Here is a 23,113-nt window from a genome sequence, read left to right as displayed (position 1 = left end):
CATATCATTTGGAATGGGAAAGCTGTCAGTTATTTCTAGAATGATAATACAACATTATACAACTTGTAAATCGATGTAATCTTGAGTGCGTCCGTTACTAATATAATTGATTGTTCCTTTTCTCAACTTATTATAATTATTAAAGTCCATTAATGTTTTTCGGTTGGTAAGGAACAGTGAAGGTCGCTGGTCAGTAAAGAAAATCAGTGAAAAACAACGAATTTATTGAATAAGAGTATCCTCTGTTGTTCTGTTTATCGTTAGTCAATGGACGGAAGTATAGTAAGGCGTGCATCACACTTTAACATTGAAAAAATCAGACAACAAAGTTTATGTTGTTGAAGTGTAGTTAGTCGTTTTATATACGAATATAAATTGAATAAAATAAATACACACTTTGATTTCGAATGTCTCAATGCAATTTTTCATTTAATCTTGATGTCAATACATAAATTAATTTGACTTCATCTGAAAGTGGGCAGCATCCTTCAGTGATTAAAAATATAAATGTTGTATATTGAATTAGTAAGGTGATTTTGAGATTCCATTTTGGTAACTATTTAATTTATCGATTCCTGTAAATCTTTACAGGCTTCAGTACGTTTTCATTTTAATAATAGAGGCTACTCTTGACAGTGACCATAAGCACTGACTTATGAGACATATCACAACTTATCTGTATAAAAATATGGCATACAAAGCGTTAGTTTCGCCCAACTAAAACAAAACATCTATGTAATGAATACATATTCTGAAGTGTATTCAGTGCCGCGGTGTAGACCCCACTTTATACAAACATTTTAATCGCTGAATATCGACTAATAATAATCGCAGTGATCGTACATCGTCCGCAGCGCCCGCGCGTGTTTGATATCATGTGGCCACAGTGATGAAATGTATTGTCCTATCAAGATGTCACTGTGCAACTCTTACAGGTATGTGAATTAGTGCGTTACCGGTTACCGATCATAAATTTAACAATTTATTAACTGATTTTGCGAACTTTGGGAAAGAGGAATTTATTAATATACCGGTTTAAATTTCTAGAAGAAATGAGAAAAAAAAAACTAGTCTATCTGAAATGTACGACTGTGAGTTCTTCGATTTGCTAGAAAGAACTGTTCTTAATTCATTCAAATGTAACGCTGTTTGGATAGTCTGGATTATGAAAGTATTAAGTAAGGTCGGTTGCAGTCACTAATCGTAGCCGAACTAAATGGAAATTAATCTACCACATATATTTTTTTATTGACAAATTAACGCCAGCAAAACAAACCGGCCGATGACTTGAACCAGAAAAAACGGTATTACATGAATAATGATAACTCGTTAGGTCCAACATTACCAGCTTTCCCTCGATTTGTTTATTACGACGTCTACTATTATATCTTCAGTCGCCATCTCTACTACATTACTTAAAATAGGTTGCACTTAGAAGTTTTCCAAACAAACAACATTTATATTTCTACTTCCCAAAAAGTATAACACAATAAATTTCGTATTATTTTTTGGTCATTTTTTAATAACGTATGTATGTCGTCGCGGCTACCATCAATCCAATTATATTAATTGTTATCAAATACAGCACACTACTAGGAGCCACCCTATGAGGAGCAAGATTACAATAACTATACTCATGATTCCTAATATTACCATTTTTCAACGAGCATTCAAATAAGCTCTTGGGCTTTACTGTCTTAAGACATTTCCATGGCGAACGAATTTTAAAAGGAAAAGTACTGTGATCCTGAAACAAATAAGAACCTAACTAAAGAAACTCATATTAAGTAAAGGTTATTAAAAATTATGTAGTTATTGTTATTATCAGATCATTTTTATAAATGTGAGTAAACAAATATTAATTTAAGACCAGTATTAGGGGATCAATATATATTGTGAACTTAAAAAAACTGCATGTAGTTCAGAGCATATTTGGAGTCGACTGTCTTAGTATACAGAAACGCGACAACTTAGAAGGTAGAAGACAGTATTTGAGAATGACAAGATAGAAGACAGTTCTTGAGTATAAAAATTTAAACATATTTATAATTGCCGAGGTTCGTCCGGAAGTTAAATAATAATAATAATAGTGAGACGAGACATAATAAAGATATGTGGTCAGATTTAGTGTCTGAGAGTTTAACAAAACATTCGAATACAATGGTATTATATTCGTTTATTTTATAAACAATGCTAAGGTACTTATAATAAGTAACAGCTCTTATAACAACCTTTAGGATGGGCTCGACGGTTGAAACTGGAAGTATTTTTTAAGGAATTCTTATTCAGCGGTTTCTATCCGCAATAGTTTTTTAATTATGTTTATATAAACGTTCAGTTCCGAGACTCCTGTAGCGTGTCTAATGCGTTCTTTCTCGTTCATTATAATGACATCTTAATTTATAACGCATTCATCCGTCCGTTTGTTAATGTTCATACATTATGATGATGTTTCGCGTGAGAGCTGAAATGTGCGTGATTGTGTTCAGCTTGAACGCTATCGTCGGCTGTTGGGAAACAAAACTAAATTACCGATCGATTCGGTTACATCACGACTGTCGAGGACGATTTAAAAATATTACAACGATAGTGTAAGTTTTATAAATTATTGTTACAAATAAGGTTTTCGTTCCAGGTTGATTGTCGGGTCGTGTATCGTGTTATCGCTTATTGACACACACGCAGCATTTACGCTCCGCCGCCCTACTGACGATAGTGATGCCAGGGACCTGGACCCACAAGAAAGTGTCTTACTGGAAGTCAAACACAATTTGAACAGACCAAACGATATCAGGAATGATTCCCAAAGAAATGCAGACGTCACTGGGCTCAGCGATGACGTCGACTTGACTTCATCACGACCACTTACAGACATAATGACGGTCACTTCGAGTGAGAGAGTTATGTCTACAGAGAAACCCATCCAAGTAAACACGGACATCTCGACAGATGCAATTTACATTGAGAAAAGTACTAATGAAAACAAAGGTACTCAGACCGCTGTTGAAAATTATGAACCCACAACATTGTATTTGCTATCACAGAGCCCAACCTTAGACGTAGAAAACAGAACTACAACTTTCAAAGAAAATTTTGCGTCTTTAAGTTCTAGTTCAGTGTCACCTCCAAGAAGCAAATCGAGTAACACTTCGCAAGAACCAAGGACTTTAAGTGTATCTGAGGTTACAAAACCATCTTGGAAGAAATATACAACGATAGAGAGAACACGTTCCAGTACCACAACTCCTAGCCCTTCGACATTAAGGGAGGCGACTACGAGCTCTACAACACTAGGGACTGGTGTGAAATCAGAAACGAAATATTTAAGGAATTTATTCCAGAATGCGTCCGATATAGCATCATTAGAGAAATTAAAAATTGAACTTTTGCTAACAACTCAAAGACAACAACTTCAGGCATCAGAAAATAAATTTTCTAGACTTTATTCATCAGCACCTCCGACAACCGATCAGTACATTAATATTCCTTCAAGCGTTTCAGAAGAAGTTCCAACGACTGAATCAAATATATCGAATGTATCTGGTGATGATAAATATACAGTGGCATCTAGGAGAGGTGGATATTTAGATTATTCAGCAAAGAGCACAGCTGATGATGTGGTTATAACTACGGAAACTTCTCCTTTAGAAGCTTATAAAGAAAAAGAAGTGCCGTATGTTAAGCACGAAGTTGAAAACGAGACTGATGTTCCTTATGAGAAGACAGGCTTTAGAATGGAGTCGCAGAGCCAGTTGGTGAGTTATGATATATATTTAAACAAAAACTTCGTTTGTACTTAAACAAAAGTGAAGAGCTAAGAGGCATCAATAAACACCACCAACCGCGACAATCAAATATTATAATTTTTACTTTTCAATATTAAAAAATTGAAGTATACTTTGATAATTATAAATAACAATAAACATATTAGTTCGCTACAATTATGCATTATGGTTCGGAACATGAAACGTCATAACTGTTCTTTCTATTTTACACTTTATCTAAAAGGAGATCTCATGTCTAATTCATCCGATAATCCGTAAAGTAGTAATTTTATTCCGGGACCACTAGTTAAAGAACTCATTGATGTGGAGATCGACTGTGTATAGTGTAGGCTTCTACCGGTATTAATTCCTTCAGTACCTATGCCCTAAGCTTTACGCCTACTATGTGCAAAACCATATTTTAGATAACTGAGGTGCTTTAGGCTATTTTTTAACTATATTTCTAATAATTAACATTATTCAAAATGTGTTGTAATTGATTATTTTCAACCTAGCAGTTTTTTTCAGAATACTTCTTAAGTACGAATGCAGGTGAAGCAGAATCACACCTTATGACTACTGCCGGACAATGTGACATATTTCAGATCACTTACCTTAAATTATTGTATTTTTCAGAATGAAGATGCTTTAAAGGAAGAATTATTGAAAGAAGACGTATTGATAGATAACGAAGAAAACGCGAAGCGTATTCGAGACGATCGGATAACTAACTCCTCGATTGTTGAAATAAATAATAACCAAGATAACCCTCAAAATAATTCTCTTATAGACGACAAGCTTATGGTGAAACCCATAGATATGAACACGGAGAAAAATACTATTTTATATCCCGTTGGTTCTAACTATAAACCTTTGAAAAAAATAGAAGTGAAACCACCGAAAGTGTTCATCAGAGACCCAGACGATAACAGTTGGCGGAACGAAAGTCTCAGTTCCTTAGGAATTGTTTTTAAATCAAAAAATTCTTCGAAGCCTTTTACACAGGTTTTGAAAAATAAGACCGAATCTGAATTGAACAAATTAAATGAAAAAGACGAGAAAAACGAAACACCAGAGCTGAGAGAACGGCTACAGAAGATGGCGGAGATCAGGAAGTCTAAGAAAAATAAAACTGACTCCTTGGGAAATGTTGTGTATTTTGATTATGAAGAAAGTGTTTCCGGAGAAAAAGTAAAAACATCAAAAGAAGAAGTTGTCACTACTTTCAATGAAACAAACTCGAACCTCGGATCTTCTGAAAAGTCTTCAGATATAACGACAACTTTATCATCATCATCATCAACAACAACAACAACCACGGAAAGATCAATTTTTGAGGAATTTAATCCTCCGTCAACAAAAAAACCGAAAAAATTCTTTAACGTTCTCGAATACTATGATAATACAGAAGACGACGACACAGACTACCTCAATATGGCTAAGATAGACATAAAAAAATACACAACAACCAAGATGTCAACCACAATGCCAAAGATAAGAGATTGGTCACGACCCACAGTTTTCGACAAGCAAACTCATGTTTCATCACCGGAAAGAAAAGGAACCGTACAGTATTTCCCGCCGCTTACAACACAGAAGGTTAACATCAACGATTACGATACTGACTTTAAATCAAAAGTGAATTCTTTCACTACTGTAAGCGAACTACCGAAGAACGTGATACCGGTGTCGACACCCCTTCCGACTAAAAAGATACATGGAACAACAATACATTACAATGAATACAAAAACCAACGAAGAGAATTTACACCAGTTCCTCAACAAAACTTCGACAAAAATTTATATCTCACAAGGCCGCCTTTAACGACCGAACTATTTACTTTACCTGGCGATGGTAGAGACGGATACGTCGTAAAGCATTACCGAGATTTCATCAATCAGGCGGCGAAAGACGAAGAATACGATAAGAATATCGATTACGCTTACATAACTCAAGCTCCTATACAAGGAGTCACCAAAACAGATCTAAACACATACCAGAAGGATAAGTCGAGACCTAACACTGGCGACGAGTACGACTACGAAACACAGTTCCGAAAAGACGTCCTACAGAGATTCGTAGACAACTTCAACCGAAACAGTCACAGGTATGTCTTGTTGTCCCTACGTCTATGTTAGTATTGTAGAGTTGAAGAGTTTGTCCTTGGTGGTGAAAGCACTAGGTTTATGAATTACTGGTCCTATTTGAAAAACAATTTTTCTTCGTTAGATACCAACTTCAGAGTTTACACTACACGATATTGGTTGTTTTTTACATTCGATCAAACATTTTAATCTCCATTCGCACTTATGAGAAAACCTGACTGATCTGAATTCTGACTGATTTGAAAAGAAAACGAATGTATATATTATCTATAAAGAACTAAATTGAGATAGTTTTTGATGTCAAATGTTAAGGTTTTTTTTATTACCTTTGCTCTTTAGCAATGTTTTGACCTTTGCCAAAAGTTAGGATAATATGTGTCCTGTTGTTGGAAAAAATGCATTTGGTAGTTTAGTTTAAGTTACTACTCTCCCACAAAAAAAAAATTCTTTTTGACTATTGATTGGCAAGAATGGGCAAGTAAGGCATATAAAAATTTAAACTAAGGCGGACATTCCTCGGCATCAAAGACTGAACTGAAGTATTGAAATGGAAAATATATTATTCAATGGTGGGGTTTTGGCGGGCTTGAGTTGACGAATAATTTTAATCTGTTCATCATATTTCTAATTAAAAAGTGACTAGAACAATGTACGCAACATGTTTTACTAATTGTAATCTCTGAACAATGGTCACCGCGAGGGACCGGGCGGGAGACTTAGTATATGAATTATTGTTTTATAAAAAAGTAAAACACAGCTTTATGTTGATATCCAACAACTTTAATTATTGATGTCTGTTGATATTTATACATTATTGTAACGTAATTGAGGATCTATACACTAAATGCTATTCACGTATTATATCGAGCTCCTCTAAGCTCCTTGTAGTTTGGATACTCCAAGACATTAGCGGACCGGAAGTACTGTTCAATCGATATAATCAACAAATGTTTACATCAACAGGTTCAAATCTGAGTTCCCGATACTGTTCAACAACAGCGTGATCCACAGTGAAGTCAACACTGGAGGCGAGGTGGCGTCGTCTCGTGCGTTCATGCGAGGTCTGTACGAGAACAGGCTGAGGTCAGGATCACGGCCGTGTGACCCTCACTGTGACGTCACCGTGGAGCTGTCCCCGGCCTACGAGTTGCACTACTACGTGCCGGAGCAGGAGGAGAGGCAAGAGGCCGCGCCGCCCACCGTCTCCTACCGCGACGTGTAGCCATCGTGTGTACCGACTGACTGTTACTCGCGAACATTCTAGTTGCCATTCACGAGTGCTTTGTAGCAAACATATATATGATAAGAACGACATTAACTTTCATCAAATAAAACCGGTTAGGGTTTAGTCTAAACATCGAAATAAACATTTAATAGAAATACGTATCCCTCAGAGATTACTTTGTCTTGTAGGTGACTGTATCTGTCACGAACAACCTTCACTTGTGTCAATGAATGTGTTATATTATATTTCGTATAATGAACCCTTTATTTTTATTCAAACGCCATCTCTGCCTCCATTGTCTGCGGTCTGGCTCTGCAGGTGCAGTCCTAAGCACTCGCTCTATGTATATATTCTTTTCTCGCTGAAGGTTGACGCCAGTCGTAAGAGTTAGGTATTTATTGTGAAACAATGTCTTCCTCAGATGCGTCAGTAGAAACTTAGGAAACTTTAATAAACTTGTAAATAACCATCTTATACGGTAGTCGTAGTTGTTAGTGCTGCATGTGTGTCGTGGTCTGTATTAAATGTAAATGTTGGCTGATATTATAATAAACTTACTGACACCAAACACGGCGTTTTAATGTTACTTAATTAAATTGAATTTTTAAAAAATAACACAGTGGACAAATATTCGTAGTTTAAGGATTACGAAAGAAGTCGAGTTATCCAACACAAATATTTTAATTTATTGGAAAGTTGTATTCTGTTTTACAAATGTACTCTTCGGGTGCAGAAAACACGAGTTAGCGCGACAGTAATGGAATGCTTACATGTATGTGTTAACTACGAGTGGTAGGAGGTGGACGACAGAAACAAGGCTGGCTGTTTAAAATACCATTTTATTGACATTTTCATTTTATAGTATGTAGTAGGCAAACATCACTCGGTCGGTAGATCGTTACCAGTTGTCATTTGAGCATCAAATATCAGATAAACGGTTCGGAAGAATGACACCGCGGAGGAAACACGGCCCGGGACGAAGCAATACACGACGCGCGATACACGACGAAGAAAAACTCAAATAAAACAAGACGACTCCATAAATGAACACATTGCTCTTTGGATAAAAAATAGTGATTTATATACAACGACGGAGCGCCGCTGGCCGGGGCCGGGCGATACAAATAAATACATAGCAACAGAGGCAGCTGAGAGACGAGCTACAAGAATGACACGAAGAGTGCAAAAACATCGGTAAAAATAACTTAAAAAAATACATCTGGAATACGACGTGGACTCGGCGTCGACCGCCGCACAGCTGTGTACGGCGCACAGCTCCCGGACACACGCGGCGACCCGAGCGGCCTCTTAATACTGCGTTTAATATAACAAACGCAGGCAAAACGTCGGCTCGGCCGGCTGCGTCATCCCGCCACAGCGAGGGCGCTGCCTGTGGCTGGCGAACGAGAACCGGTCGGTGCTCCGAGCTGCGGCGACCGGTGTAGTCGTTAGAATGTCGTTTTGTATAAAACCTGTTAATTCAATCTATCGCTTTCTTTCCACGGACTCCGCACGCCGCAAGCCGTGTGGATTTAAACGCCTAATCTTAGTACATAGACCCTAGGTCGCGCGGTGGTCCGCCTAGTGCCCTATCTATAGATAAAATTCGTCTATATCTAAACCTAAGCTCCACCGGTCGTGACGTGTCGGGGGTCGAACGCGACACGAGCATCTTAACTTTTCCTCATCCGATACGTCGATAAACAATGATATAAAAAGTAACCAATAAATATTAAAGCAATACGTCGCGCCGGAGACGCGCGGCCCGCGACGGAACCCGAGTACGGTGTCGATACATCGTAGTTTAGACTAAAAGCGACTATATACAAGGGCGCGGCTCCCCCCCTCCCCCGCTCTGTCTCGTCCCCCTCCTCCCCCTCCCCGCCCGTAATGTTATCCAGTCTTTCGTTTCCACTACACTAAGCGCTCGCACTCTAACGTCGTAGATATGGATCGAGGTCGAAGCTTCAACTAAACACTAAATAATAATAATAATAATAATAATAATAGATGGAGTGTCGAGACGGCCGCGGCTGACGAGCCGCGACACGGACACCTCGCATACACCTCACGCGTGTCACCGCCGCGAGACGAATAGGAACTGAGAGCACCAACGGAACTAGGAACTCGGTGCACTCGCTTTATAAATGCAAAACGATCGTTGCGACACGACGCGACGACACGCGGACGACACGACTCGCGTCCGGCGCTACCTGGACATGACGCGGGACCGGACACTCGGCTGCGGTAGTATCGGACGCGTGCAGCTTACCTTGTGAAAAGCGAAAAAGATAAACAAAATAATGTCCGCGAGCAAATTTCGACCTTACTTCGATAGTGAGTATGTTTCAAATTTCCGTATACTTACATAACCATATCCATAAAGCTCTAAGAGGAAGCCTCACTATAAATATATTAATTAATGTAATCATTTCATTAAATATTTTTTAAATATCATTTACACATTCATACAAACCCTAACATCACTAAAGCATCCTCGATGTCCAAACGAACCGCTACGGATCTTTCCGAACATATACTTTTTATACAATTTACATGAGGAGACGGTGACGTCACTCGCCAGCGGGACGCGCCTCTGTGACGTCACCGTCTCCTCGGAGTTAGATTCATATCGACTAGTAAACGGTTTCCTCGGCGCTGTGACGTCACTGCTGGTGTGCGATGGGTCCGAGCAGCTGAGAGGTCACACTCCGTCGGCACGACTCAGGAAACAATATCAACACTACCATCGATTCGTGCAAAAATACAAGTTCTCGATTAAATCTCTTTCATAAGACACTATATATTATATGTATTTTTTATCTTAACATGAGGGTTGTATGTTCGTTCGTGGATCCCTAAGGTGTGAGTTTTCCCTAGGGCCCGTCCTCGCCCCGTCTCCAGGCGGCTAATCATTTTATTAATCGTTAAAAGCCGTGCGCTTCTTAAATTTAAATGCCGAAGGTCATGCGCCAGCTCTTCAAAATCTTATTTTGGATATACGCCTACAACAGACCGCGATCTGTAAATTTCTAAACCCCACCCCGTCCGTAAATACCTACAACTACTAATATATACATATATAATAATTTTTGAAAGCGAACGACCTAACGTAAATGTTCGAAATTCCCAGTCCCTTCGACACGAGACCGCGAAGGGGCCAATGATGTCGAAGGTCAGACACCAACGAAGACGACTTTACAAATGAAGCAAACGGAATCCTCATATATAGATACAGCACGTGTATCGGCGCCTCGGTCGCTGACAGCCGACTGGCGGAGACGGCTCGCTCGCCCTCCTTATATAGTGTTGTGTGATGGCGGCGGCGGGGGCGGTGGTGGGGGGATGCTACTAGCTGGCCACGTGCGTCACTCGCTGGCCGAAGCTGCCTCGCAGGGAGTCTTCCATCAGTCGACAGATCTTGTCGCGGTCGGCCTGGACACGAGAGGTCGTTTTGAGCAACACTATATCGATATTATTATTATACTACTAACAGCACTCCTCCACTTCTGACTCTGAAAATACATTATCCTAAAGTTTGATTAGGATGCCTTAGTTTTAGTGGAATTCTTTCGTATATATATTTTCGTAAGATAGTTTATACATGGGCCGGTGTGCGCGTGTGTGTATGTGTGTGAGTGTGCGCGTGTGTGTCGTCTCTCACCTCGTGTATGAACCCCAGGGCGACCAGCTCTGCGGCGAGGGCGGCGGCGGAGTCTCTCCTGGTGACGGCGCACGTCAGCTGGCGGTTCATCTTGTCGTCCATACGGAGCAGGATCGTCATCTGCAGGAGGAGTTAGCGTGAGGGACGGACACAGACACGGGTCACGAACTATAATGACGGGTCTCTGTTTTTTTAACACGGTTTTATTAGCTTGGGTTGTAAGTATGAATGTAACGGGATCTTTGAGCTTAATGTTCACCGGGCTGTAGAAGTCTGAAGAATTTGAAACTTTGCACGTATCAAGGACCGATGACAATGCAACTATTTGATAACAGTGTTGCGTTATCCGCATCAGGGCCGCCAGCATTAGTGAATTCTTTTATGAATCCTCTGTAGTGGAGTGAGAGAGATAGAGCTAGTGCGCGGTCTGCAGTTAAATGATAGTTTAGAATATTTTTTTTTTAAATTAATTGAACTAAAAAATTAAAAATAAATAATAGTTAAAAAAACTCATAATGAAATTTAAGTTATTGACAGAATCCATTCAATTCAGAGTAAAAAGCGTGGGGGGGGGGGGTTGAATTGAATTATTCTGTTAATAACTTAAATTTCACTTTGAGGTGATTAACTATAAACGATCGTTTGACCTTCTACTACTGTAACATAATTTTTTTGTAATTTAATATTATTTTCTATTTTTTAGCTTGGTTAGCTATAAAAGCGTGTTTTTTTTTAATTATTTATGTTTTATATTGTGAGTTAGCAATAACAATATATTTTCAATTAAAAAAAAAGCCCAACGAGATGTGAGAAACATCTCTAGTAACACAGAATCTATAGAATCTATTGCAAGAAATCCCTTATCGATCTCTATATCTACATATGTCCTGGTATCTGACACCTGTGTGCGTCTTCCCTGCCCCGTGTATCGGTGTGTGGGTGTGTCTGAGTGCGTGTGTGAGTGTGCGCTTGTGTGTATACTAACGAGCAGGTCGTGCGTGTGCGCGGGTGCGGGCGCGGCGGGCGCGGCGGCTGGCGCGGGCTTGAGGCTGCACATCATGTTGACGACCCTCCTGGTCTCCAATCCCTCGCGCGAGGCTCGGGAGATGCGGGCGCGCTCTCTGACGCCGCGCGGGCGCGCTCGCACGGGGACGACGACCGCACGGACGAGCCGTACGCTGTCAGCGGATAGATGCCGTATCTGGAACGATTACGATATGCTGGGAATTAAAACTAGGGTCACGGAGAAGGACAAACAGACGAGTCACGTTATGAGGGACACGTTTTTATTACGAGCTCTAGATATAAAGCGGAAACTTATAAAGCGCTCGGTGTTTCTTGTAGCGCAACCGAAATGAAAAGAAACACGTAAAAAAATATTTTCTCTTTTATCAGATTCTTATTATACATTTTTTTCAGGATTTGTCGAATACTCTTCAGTAGCAACATGTGATAGTGATATATATGTGTCAGCGTGTCTGTTAGGTCAGCGTGTCTCACTTGACGTCCTCCACGAACTTCTCCAGCTTCTCCGCGTGCGGAAGGTCGCGGGCGGCCAGCTCGCTCCGCGCGCCGCCCCGGCTGCTCCAGGCCGCCACTCCGCCGCCTGAACTCATCTCGTCCGTGATCGTCTCCGATATGTTCGCTGGAAGAACGTTCACCGAAAGCGTTTTACTTTCTGACCGACTATTTAATTTAAAGACATGTCGGTACAATTCTATAAAAAACGGTCAAAATGTATAGTTTCTGTATGAGTTACCACAGGTGTTTACGAGCGTGTGCGCTGCGAGCAGTTTCAATGAATGGACTTCGAACAGTAAAGGATGGAAGAGGAGCTCCCTCGCGGTGGGCCTCTTTGATGGGTCTTTGTTGATGCATCTGGAAGCATCATATTTACAAAATTAAACATTGCCATAAAATTACCAATAAAATGTTCATTTTTCTCTACGGCGTCACCAGTGGGGTCTCTGTTCCCCGTCATCCCCTTCATACATCTTCCCTCACCTGTATATAAAGTCCTTCTGCCGTGTTTCCTCCAGAGACTCCACGGTCCTGATGACGTGTTCGTCCGTCACATGGCTGCCCGTCTCTCCGTTCCCCTGTATCTCCAGGGCGGCCGTCTCCAGCGCACACATACCGAACGAGTATATGTCCATAGCCGGGGTTACCATTTGTGATGCTGTTTGGAAAATTTTTATATTTCATAAGTTACTTGACAGGTGTAGGACGTGATTGAATGTTTTTCTGTAAATTCGCTTTCTTCGATATGCCTATATAGAAAAAATAATGTAAAAAAATAATTAATTGTACCAATTAAAGACTTTTGAGTGCATCTTTAGCAATATATTAATGTATCGTGATGGGTGACTCCTAGTACTAACATCCATATTCAGGGGCTATCAGATGCATGTTCCTCATGTTCTCCCTGCAAGTCTTCACGTGATGGTGGATGGCGTCCGGGGCCACCGAGCCGATCTTCACCAGGCCGTTGTGTTGAATGAAGATCGTATCGCACGTCAGATTGCCGTGTACTATCGGAGGAACGCAGCCATGGAGATAACTGATACATACAAATGTATATTAAACATTCATTTGACGTGTGCTGTAAGAGGTCGCGCTGTCTCCGAGGGTGTACCTGAGCGCGGAGAGTATCTGGGTGCACCATCTCTTCCAGGCTTGCAGCGGTAGACGTTTAACGTTTCGTTTGGTCCGTTTGAGGAACTGCTTCAGCGAGCCGCAGGACATGTACTCCGTTATGAATATAACCTGAACATTACCAATACAATTTTTCTTTTAAAGACCTCGGTCAGAATTCTTAGTGTATATCGTTATAATACGAACCCTCGGTTTGTCGTTGTGAGTGTCTGTCCAGTACCGGTGAAACTTGACTATATTGGGATGCTCCAGCCTGGTGAGGTTGTCGAACACCATCTGTATTTTGTCCTCCTGTGCCTTGAAGTTCTTCCGTTCGGAGAACTGCACCTCGTTCCAGACAACCTCCACCCCCTCCTCGGTGTCCATCGCGAGGTGAGCGCAGTCGATCCCGGGGACATCGCGCTGTTCCACCTGAAATTAGCACAGAGACACATTGGTTTAACTTTCATAACAAATATATCATTCAAAAGAGAATTCACAAATGTAACTACTTCATGTAGTACCCATTACAAAATTTCTTGGTATTATTTTATAAATATCTAAGAGTTTTTAGATATTCATTTTAATATCGAGAGAATAAATCTGACATATAATGTTATGTTGAATAAAAACAGATATTCCGTCTTCCCGTCATTTCAGAATAATTCTACATAAGAACAGCACATTGGAATTGAGTTAGTGAAGCAATCATTGTATGAACTTAACATTGGTGTCATTGTGATCTGTAATGTTGATAATCTGCTAGAGACAGATCGTGTATATAAGGTCGATCAATTCTGCGTCTCAACTTCAATCGAGTCATAGTCGTCCTATTTTAATATTATATATATTATCACGTATTATTTCGTTATCGTTCGCAGTTCTCTGATGATCACGGTCTGTCGTCAGTCCTCAGCGTCCTCTCGGATCAATCATTCAATTTAAATCTCTGCGCACTTCACAATCTATTTATAGTGCTTCCTCTGTGTCACGTGATGAGGACATTTATATTGTCTGTTATTTTATCGAGCGTTTTATTGTATTTCTGTATGTTATTAATAAAATGAAGCGTGTTGTGTTTGTGTCTGTGTGTTGTTTCATTACTTTGTAATGTTTCTCGTTTTCGTTCCTCTATCCCTCTGAGGGTGTAATGTTTTTGTAATGTGTCCTTGGTAAACCTTGGGGAGTTACGTCTTTAGGGACTTATTTTAGACGCTCCAAGTTTTATATATTGATTTAATTGTAAATATCAAAGTTAGTTTTAGCTCAATAAAATGATGAGACGCTGGTCTCGGCTCGATATCGAGGCGTTTACTTGTCTATGCAATAATAAATTATTTATCACCTTCAGGCTTTTAGTTAAGGCTATCGCACGAAACGGAATCGTTAATAGACTGTTTGTTATTCAGAGAGAGCACGGTGTCGTGATAATTTAAGGAATATACTCGAACCATAATTAAACAACAACTCTGACAGTTGAATAAGAATATTTGTTTTAAATGTTCCCTATAACAGTTTCATTAATTTATGTGCAGTTTTAATTTCTCTTTTAAACACTATATCACACGAGTACACACAGACCTACTGTTCATAGTATTTCAGAGAGATTGTAACGTTCAAATGGTAAACTTATTACGGAGCGTGTTGCACGCTCTCATTTGCATTTGACGGTTTCGTACCGGCCACGGCATCTTTGTCTTCATACGTAACGACTGCTCACGTTGAATGCCCTTCATTTAAACGGATTCTTTTGATAGTTATAATAAAATATTTCTACCATAGAACCACCAACCAAATCACATTTATCATCTAAACAGTTGCAGTTCTATTTCCACAAATAACTCGATCATATTGTCCTGGACTCCATCGAGGCAGTGGTTATCCAACGTCGCGTTTAAATCGCCTAATGAGCGTTTTCTCTCAACTCAATTTATTCATCGGCAAACGATGTCGACTTCGTGATGTTCAAACATCGCTACGTAACTTATTTATTATTTTTTTTAACATAAAGAGCTAACCCCTCGAGCGCGCACTCGTGTGAAAATGAGTGTAGCGACATTACTTAAAAAACTTTTCCCATTTCATTTCGGAATTTACGTTATAATTTTCTTTTAATGTTTAATTATGATATAATAATATTGTTAGAAAAAAGTCATGTAATATATTGTAAACTTGTTTTTATTAAAATGCTTCAAGTGTTTAAAGATTTAATAAAAAATATAAATGTGTACACGTGCGTGCTGTATGTAGGTGTGTCGGGTACCTTATAAAGACAAACAAACCAACGAACATTAGATACATCGGCCGGCTGTCGTGTTTCTACGTTCAGAGATTGTTTTCATCGTTAATAGTAAACATATTTCAATTGATCGTTTACTATAATTCATCGCTAGTCATTAGCCCGAGACGTTATCGACGCCGGCGCAGGGTTTGTTAACACGCACCGAGTACACAAACAACTATAATGTAGCTAACGTGTACGTACTATATATAAATATTATAAACAATGATATATTGCTACAATTGAAATTAAATGTTTAACTTAAACATATATGAAATAAATTTTTTATCAGTAATTTACAATGAACGATAAGTTTACTCGAGCAGGGATTGAATCTGGAACTTTAGGAATTTTGCCTCGCTACCGATTGGAAAATTACGCAACAGTGACTAAGCAATTTTTTTTTTAAGTTGTCAAAAACTGTAACAAGTACTTGAATTTATGTTGCCTTTGATGTCTGTAGTAACGGGTTTGGAAAAAAGCTTTGTTTTATTAAACAATATTGTCAAAATATACGTTTACTTTATATTTCATAATAAAATATGAAAAATATTGTTTATTATTTTATTTATATCTGAATATTCAACGAGAGATGACCAAGAAATATATTTTAGATCAACAACAAGTCACAACTATGACATTATTGGTTTAGTTATAAAAAAATGTTACAGGAATATGAATAACAACAGAACATTCGTCGAACTATAAGATTGCTAATGATTCAAACAATGTGACGTTACCTCTGAAATACAGCGAAAACAGAAACACTCGGCCATTGATTCATTGTAATGATATATCGAAACAGTCACTCGTACACCTCCACGATTACCAGAATCGTTAAGCGTGTTACGAATTTCACTGTAAGCGAGATGGTTGTTGAATCACCGTAACGAGCAATCACAGGGATTAATGTCTAGATATATAGAAAAATGATCTTCATAAAAATACTATTTTAAAAACATATATAATGTAAATGTTTGAAGCCTAACATATCAATTTATATCAAAACTCGTAATACCGAAAACTTTGACGTAACACCGAACAGGCGCAGCGATGTATGTTAAAAAATAGTAAATAAATTATGATTTATATGAAGAAATCATGTCTAATTCTAAGTTTGTCATTGACTGAGAAGCATTCGGGTTATACAATAACAGGGGGGGCAACAGAACGGGCGATATTATTTCCTATGAATATAAAAAGCATTCAAACACGAAACGACATTAGAACAATAAACGTAGCTAATGATTAACAGCGAGTGCGTAAAGTTTTAAAATACGTTCACGGTACGGATTCCGTATCAGACGAGCTTAAAGGCGCCGCCTGAAGCCCTGAGCCTCCGCCCCCCACACCGGCACTTGGCACGCTCGTGACATTCACGTCGCTTACAGACTGCGTCAACGAGACTATTAAGGTCGAAGGTGGTAATATATATTTACATGTATGTTATATACTTAACAATGTTAGCGTCGTCCACGACCTCCCATATAGTCTATACTCTATAGAAATGACAAGACGCGTTGTCGAAAAAGTTGTGAGCTAATCGACCCGACATTGACCTTCGACTCCAATCTGTGGATAGTGTCCGGTAGCCCGGCAGTCAGTGAGAGAGGTCCCAGGAGCGTGACGCCACACACCATCTATTCCGGTGCAGGTGCCGGCGTCACGAGCGTCGTCATAGCCATCCGTCCTCTGCATGTTTTATGTTAAACGCGCCCGTCTTCTTGTAAGACATCATTCGTCTATTATAACAGTACGTTACGAACCTCCGACCGCCTCTGCTTGTGACGTCATTGTTTATATCGGATTATCGAAACTAAAAGGAATTCTTGGCTGAAACCCTAGGACCTGTCATGTTGAATGTTCATACAAACATTCACATAAATAATAATGATTGTTATAAAATTGCTTCATGAAAGATTTACTCGGCTCGTCTCGTGACGTAACGATACGGTATTGATTTTTTTACATGAGTTCTAGCATATGATAAGCGTCTTATCATTAGTACACCCACGGCTTAGAAACATTTTCAGTACCTAATTGGTTAAAGTGTGATTCACTTTCAACCTTTTTCGGTTGATGTGTGCTGTACCCTGTGTGTATGTGCGGGTGCTGACCAGCCGCGGTGGCGAGCGTCTGTTTCTGTGATAATAGTAATATTCATTATAATTCTGCGGTTCATATCAGGCGGCTAGTCGTCCGGTGTCGTCGACCCTGCGCCGACGCAGTATTCGCCATGTCCTGGCATCACTCCAAATGCCTATGCACTATCTCTAAACATGTCCTGTTCTACTCGCTGATCCGACTCGTCTCAACTCAGACAATAAAAGTATATTATTAGTCTAGGGACGTACATTTATTATTAAAATTTTAATATATTTGTTGCGAGTCGTGTGTAATCTTACTGCATGCCGATGTCTCGATGCGTTTCAACGTCCGAGTGTTTATTTGCTAATGAACGCGTCGCCGGTTAGTAGTTGAACTATTTACTGAAACATGAGTAACCGTTCCGTTACTGCATTGTTCATTTGGTCAAATAAACGTGCGAAGCGAGTCGGTTTACTTACCTTACGTTTATCATGAGATGTAAACACAAGTCGGTGTCACTAGCTGTTTAAGACAGCGGTACAAAGCTATTTATTTGCAAATACTTTAAACGATTTTTATATATAATGTTCCTTGTGCCTATTAAATATTTATCAAGTGTTTATATAGGGTTGCTGTTAGGGAGGTGAGCAGACTGATATAATTTTAGAATTGCCGGCAATTAAATCTCTATTTCATATGTAATAAACGTCAATAGTCCACGCGGATGTTTGGGCCATAAATATTTCATTATCAGACAACTGTTTACAATGTCGTACGGGTCGAAGGTCAACAAAAAATACAATTTCGCTAGACTATTAAAGTCTATGATTAAATTATTGAATATATATGTTTAAATTGTCGTAGATTACGGTTTATGTTCGGTTAAAGTGAATCTATCCGTCTGTATATAAAACACGATTGTAATACGAACATAAGGAACAGCAGGTCGTCTTTAAATAAAACACAATAAAATGACTCCAACAGCGGAGCATGCGATTGGTGTCTCACAGCCTACCACCCACCGACCACCAATGAGATTCATCTCAACTTATCCATGACCATCATTGTATTTATTTTTCCACAGGCTCCGCTACAGTGATCTATTATTACCTAAGTCTCATAATATCTATATAAATTAGAACAAAATCTCAAGTATCCTGAGCGCTATAGTTCACTAGTAGCTTGGAAGTTAATTCTAAGTACCGAGAGAATCACGACCGTATTATTAAGTGTTAGAAGTAATGACACAATATTTTTATGTTGTACGTTGGATGTAATCGGATCAACCGCACACACTCGACGTCGTTGCTTCCACGGACATTATAAACATTCCGCAACAACGCCACTTATCCTCTTAACGGAACCTAAGACTTCGTCTACAAAGAAACACTATTCTTTGTTGACTCATCTTCGGTTCGGCTCGGTTTGCTGTACAAGCAGCCTTATTGGATTCACCAACGGGTGTATCCAACTTTAAATACATTCTATATAAAGGCGATTATCGTACAGTGTACGTCGCGGTCGGCATTCTTATCCCTTATTTGCCGTTACGACGGATGCGGCCTGCTATAAATAACACCGTATGATATTTCTTATTCTTTTTGCTGTAATGTAGCACAATAAGTAGAGTACGGCCCCGCTGTATGATCAAGTACAGAAATTGGAACATAACTTCACCCGACCTCTGTTACTACATACGTTCTCGTTTCTTTCTTGTGTAGTCCAAGTCTTTACATGGAACCTAGGTGTTATGTATAATGCTCCACCGCATATAAGTTTGGAGAGTGACTCGTCATCGTTTCCCTGAACTCGGATATATTATTTCGTTTTAAGGTACTACGCTGAACGGTTATCTCGTCACGATGTTTGAATGCTAGTACATGTCCGTCCTATTGACACGTATGACATCAAACATTCAATATTATTGTCAAATATAATTGCGCAGTTCCACGATAACAGTCACAGTCTAAATTAGATTTTAGCGCGTCACGTGTTTACTACATCACGGAGAGACCTCGCCGGCTGGACGGAACTGAGAGCGGCGGTCCTATTGTCATTAACTACGAGTTCAAACTCGATTAAATACCTTCATTAGAGATATAATGAGATCAGCGTTGAAGCGGAACTGAGCTGGTTACAATATTATAATTGCATAAATAGAAAGAGATTATGAAATAATTTTATATTAATGGCTCATTAAAGAAACTTCGATGGCACAAATTCGATCAATTCTGACGATAATAAACTTTTAAAAATAAAAACTCATTATTGCAAATTTCTTCATTTGTATCATTCAGTTACAATATAGACAACCATTTAGTGTGTGTTTGTTTGTGTTCAATAGGATCTAACGTCGTTTAGAATCAAAATGTTAAATCAGTCTGTTATTATGACACTTAGCAGATACCTTTTTTGTTTTCACCCAACTAACTGCCACGTTTGACTAAAATGATATCTCGTCAATATTATTTATATGGGATATTATTGTCTAGATAGATACTATTGTTTCTGTTATAACGAATGACCACATTTTTTTTCATTTCAAGATAGTTGTGTTTTGTTACGTAAGGTGACGTCACATGAGTGACTATTATCAGATCCGTTTATAAGATTTGTTATCACATTCTTATCAGTTATCGGTGATGGTTCGATTATCGAAAACAGACTGAAACGTATTTAATGAGAAGATATTGTAGTAGATTCGTCTAACGGCGCTGAAATGAATAAAAACTGAACGTTTTAAACGGTGGAGATTTGTTTCAGAGGATTCCTTAAAATATAAGTGTCCGTTCATTAGAGTATAAAGAAGAGAACTGGCGAGGGAGGTCTCTCCCCGAGATCAGCTTCTTTTAATATAATATGCTAGCCAGCTTTTGTTCGATCAAGTCCATTGTAACACACTACAATGGAACAGAGTCGTTATGAATTTAAACGATTTTGTTCTACAACGCTGTATGTTCTAGTAAAGCTATACTTGAATAGGCGTTACTAAAATGGAAGAATATTGAATACAGATATTTTATCAGTGACGGTTCGCCTACTAATTTATTTCATTCATTTTATATTTCCCTTTTTATCGTCAGTTATAAAATTGATCTCAGGTAAAATTTGTTACATAAATTATTTTACATTTCAGTAGCACGAAAATAACGTGAAGGTGCGCCTTCAGCATCTGTACGTCGCACAAGTCATATACTACATAATACTTGAAAATATATACAAATGTGGAACGTTCATATTGTATGAGATACTATGACGAGGAAGGAGAGGAATTGTTAGATTCAATATATTTATTTCTAGCGGACTTCCAAAGTACGTTCTCAGACAGACTCGCACGCCAGCCTTATCCGATATAATCCGATTACGTTAAGTCCATTTCGTTAGAGACCGTGTCTTGTTCAGATGTTTCTATATCGTGTACATGATGATGGCACCACTTCACCAGCAGTTACCGTCACCACCTTACTACTTAGTAATTAGTAGTAATACTCCAAAACACAGTTAAATCGCAATTGTTTCAAATAATTTTACATTCAATACATTAATATATATATAGACTGTATAAGAACCATGTCATTGTTAAAAATCAATTTTAAATATATTTTCAATTAGTATTAATTCATAGTTTAAATATGTGATATCGACTATCGTCTCCAGACAACAATAAATTGCTCGAACATGAGAAGCTATAAACGTCTATCTGTCCAATAAGATATGTTAATTACTTTGATAATAATTTGTTACGTGTGACTTTTAATGAACCGAGTGTCGGCCGCGTTATCGGCGCGCATCAACTGTTTCATAAATTAAACACACAATTGTCAAAAATATTGTTATAAAGAACAAAAAACGTACGTAACTAACAATGAGATGTATCCATAGACAGTTTATTCATTGACAGCTGAAAGTAAAGCAAGCCTATATAGCAACTGTTCTGTGATATACGTTAACCATAGCGTCGTTAATTAATCTATATTATATTTCCAATTCGGCAAGTTACTTGAGTGCGTGACGTCATCAGCGACCCCGCAGCCTCACCTTGTTTGTAGTGTATATAACTTACGAAATATTAATTGACCATCGTTACACGCGTGGACATGACATGAACTCTATGTAACATAAGACTTTTAACACATCGATACTCACTGTTCTATGTTTAAGGGAAACTTCGGTCGGTACAAAACTTATAAACTTATAAAACTTTAAACTACCTGCAGTTTTGATTGCACTCCACCGGCCCGAGGAGCAATGTAAGGTCAGAACAACTTCGTAAGATAATACTATATAAAACAAACATACATTCCAATAAGTATATAGAACGCTCTGTTCGACAAACCTACCGACTTCCGAGTATCGAGATGAAATCATCACTTTCACTCATACCAAACTTCACTTTGTTAGATTAATTAAGATAGTTATAGTCAGCAATATAATGGTTGGGGTTTTTTGTTATTTAAGACAACCTTGATATTACCATAGACCTTTCACGGGCGAGAAAGCATTACCCTTTTAGCTTTCGTGACTTACCTGAAACCAAAGGGGCTTCTTAGACTATAAATTATATATTGCAATATAAAAATAAATTTAAAATAAGAGATTTTTAGACGATGTAATAAACGTTACATTTGAATAAAATTGCTTTAACTATATGTCATTATAATATAAGATAACTCATAGGCAAAGAATTTTTTATATTTGTCAAAGATATTTCGCAGTGTTCGAGTGACGCGACTATATCTTAGATATAAGACACTAGTCAAGTAACGGCTGTTAAAAGTTTAGTTTAAATTTTTTTAATTAGTTTTAATTTGCGTTGAAAAGACAACAAGCACACTTTTTTAAAGTAATTATGTATTGTATACATATGGGTCGTAACTCGTCACTCGTCAGTCGGAAGTCACAGAGCCACAGCAACAGATTTTAGCAGATGAGTTTTGTTTAGTTATTGAAGTGATATATACTGTAGGAATATTTAACGCCAACAAGTGAGAACTGATTAAAATCACTGCATGATGTTCACAAGGTTTAATATTTATCCAAATCAGGCTTAGGTTACTTTTCGACTGACCTCCAAAAGGAGGAAGATCTCAATTCGACTGAACATTTGTTAAGCGATTACTTCTTCAATTAAAATATTATTATTAAGCGAAAGGGCATTTGGCCTTAGGTAGTTCCAGTTTTACCAAGTTAGGATCTGATGAAGGGAGTCTTAAGCAATCAAATTTAAACTTATGTGAATGACTAGGCACAGCCGCAGAGCAGCTAGTATCAAATATAAACTTATTTACTTATTTATGGTGTGCAACTGTTTGTGTATATGTATACTAAACTATATACACATGTATCTTATG

At 38.5% G+C, this 23,113-nt stretch overlaps 2 protein-coding genes across 2 annotated transcripts in view; one reads left to right on the top strand and one right to left on the bottom strand.

The window, feature by feature from the left end:
- Positions 1-817: 817 nt before the first annotated feature.
- LOC116767255 (probable myosin light chain kinase DDB_G0279831) lies at positions 818-7,663 on the top strand. The gene is made up of 4 exons (XM_032657512.2): positions 818-935; positions 2,636-3,755; positions 4,401-5,872; positions 6,834-7,663. Exons 1-4 carry the CDS (start codon positions 895-897, stop codon positions 7,090-7,092), a joined length of 2,892 nt encoding a protein of 963 aa, XP_032513403.2. The 5' UTR covers positions 818-894; the 3' UTR covers positions 7,093-7,663.
- Positions 7,664-7,914: 251 nt separating this feature from the next.
- LOC116767332 (nuclear receptor-binding protein homolog) overlaps positions 7,915-23,113 on the bottom strand; it is a 33,170-nt gene continuing 17,971 nt past the window's right edge. Inside the window, 10 exon segments of the mRNA XM_032657603.2 lie at positions 7,915-10,530; positions 10,760-10,879; positions 11,745-11,849; positions 11,852-11,960; positions 12,260-12,404; positions 12,519-12,637; positions 12,764-12,938; positions 13,141-13,319; positions 13,395-13,525; positions 13,601-13,825. Of these exon segments, the coding sequence (XP_032513494.2) occupies positions 10,447-10,530; positions 10,760-10,879; positions 11,745-11,849; positions 11,852-11,960; positions 12,260-12,404; positions 12,519-12,637; positions 12,764-12,938; positions 13,141-13,319; positions 13,395-13,525; positions 13,601-13,825 (1,392 nt within the window). The 3' untranslated portion in view covers positions 7,915-10,446.

The sequence above is a fragment of the Danaus plexippus genome (assembly GCF_018135715.1).
Source record: "Danaus plexippus chromosome 9 unlocalized genomic scaffold, MEX_DaPlex mxdp_24, whole genome shotgun sequence".
NCBI classification, from domain to species: domain Eukaryota; kingdom Metazoa; phylum Arthropoda; class Insecta; order Lepidoptera; family Nymphalidae; genus Danaus; species Danaus plexippus.
The sequence above is the reverse complement of the archived record's forward strand: the minus strand, read 5'-3'. Positions and strand labels throughout refer to the sequence as shown.

Bases quoted from the DNA above. Each gene is read 5' to 3' on its own strand.
- LOC116767255 (XM_032657512.2), top strand. From the start codon at position 895: ATGTATTGTCCTATCAAGATGTCACTGTGCAACTCTTACAG. The intron at 3,756-4,400 runs GTGAGTTATGAT...TGTATTTTTCAG, and splicing joins TGGAGTCGCAGAGCCAGTTG to AATGAAGATGCTTTAAAGGA. The intron at 5,873-6,833 runs GTATGTCTTGTT...TTACATCAACAG, and splicing joins TTCAACCGAAACAGTCACAG to GTTCAAATCTGAGTTCCCGA.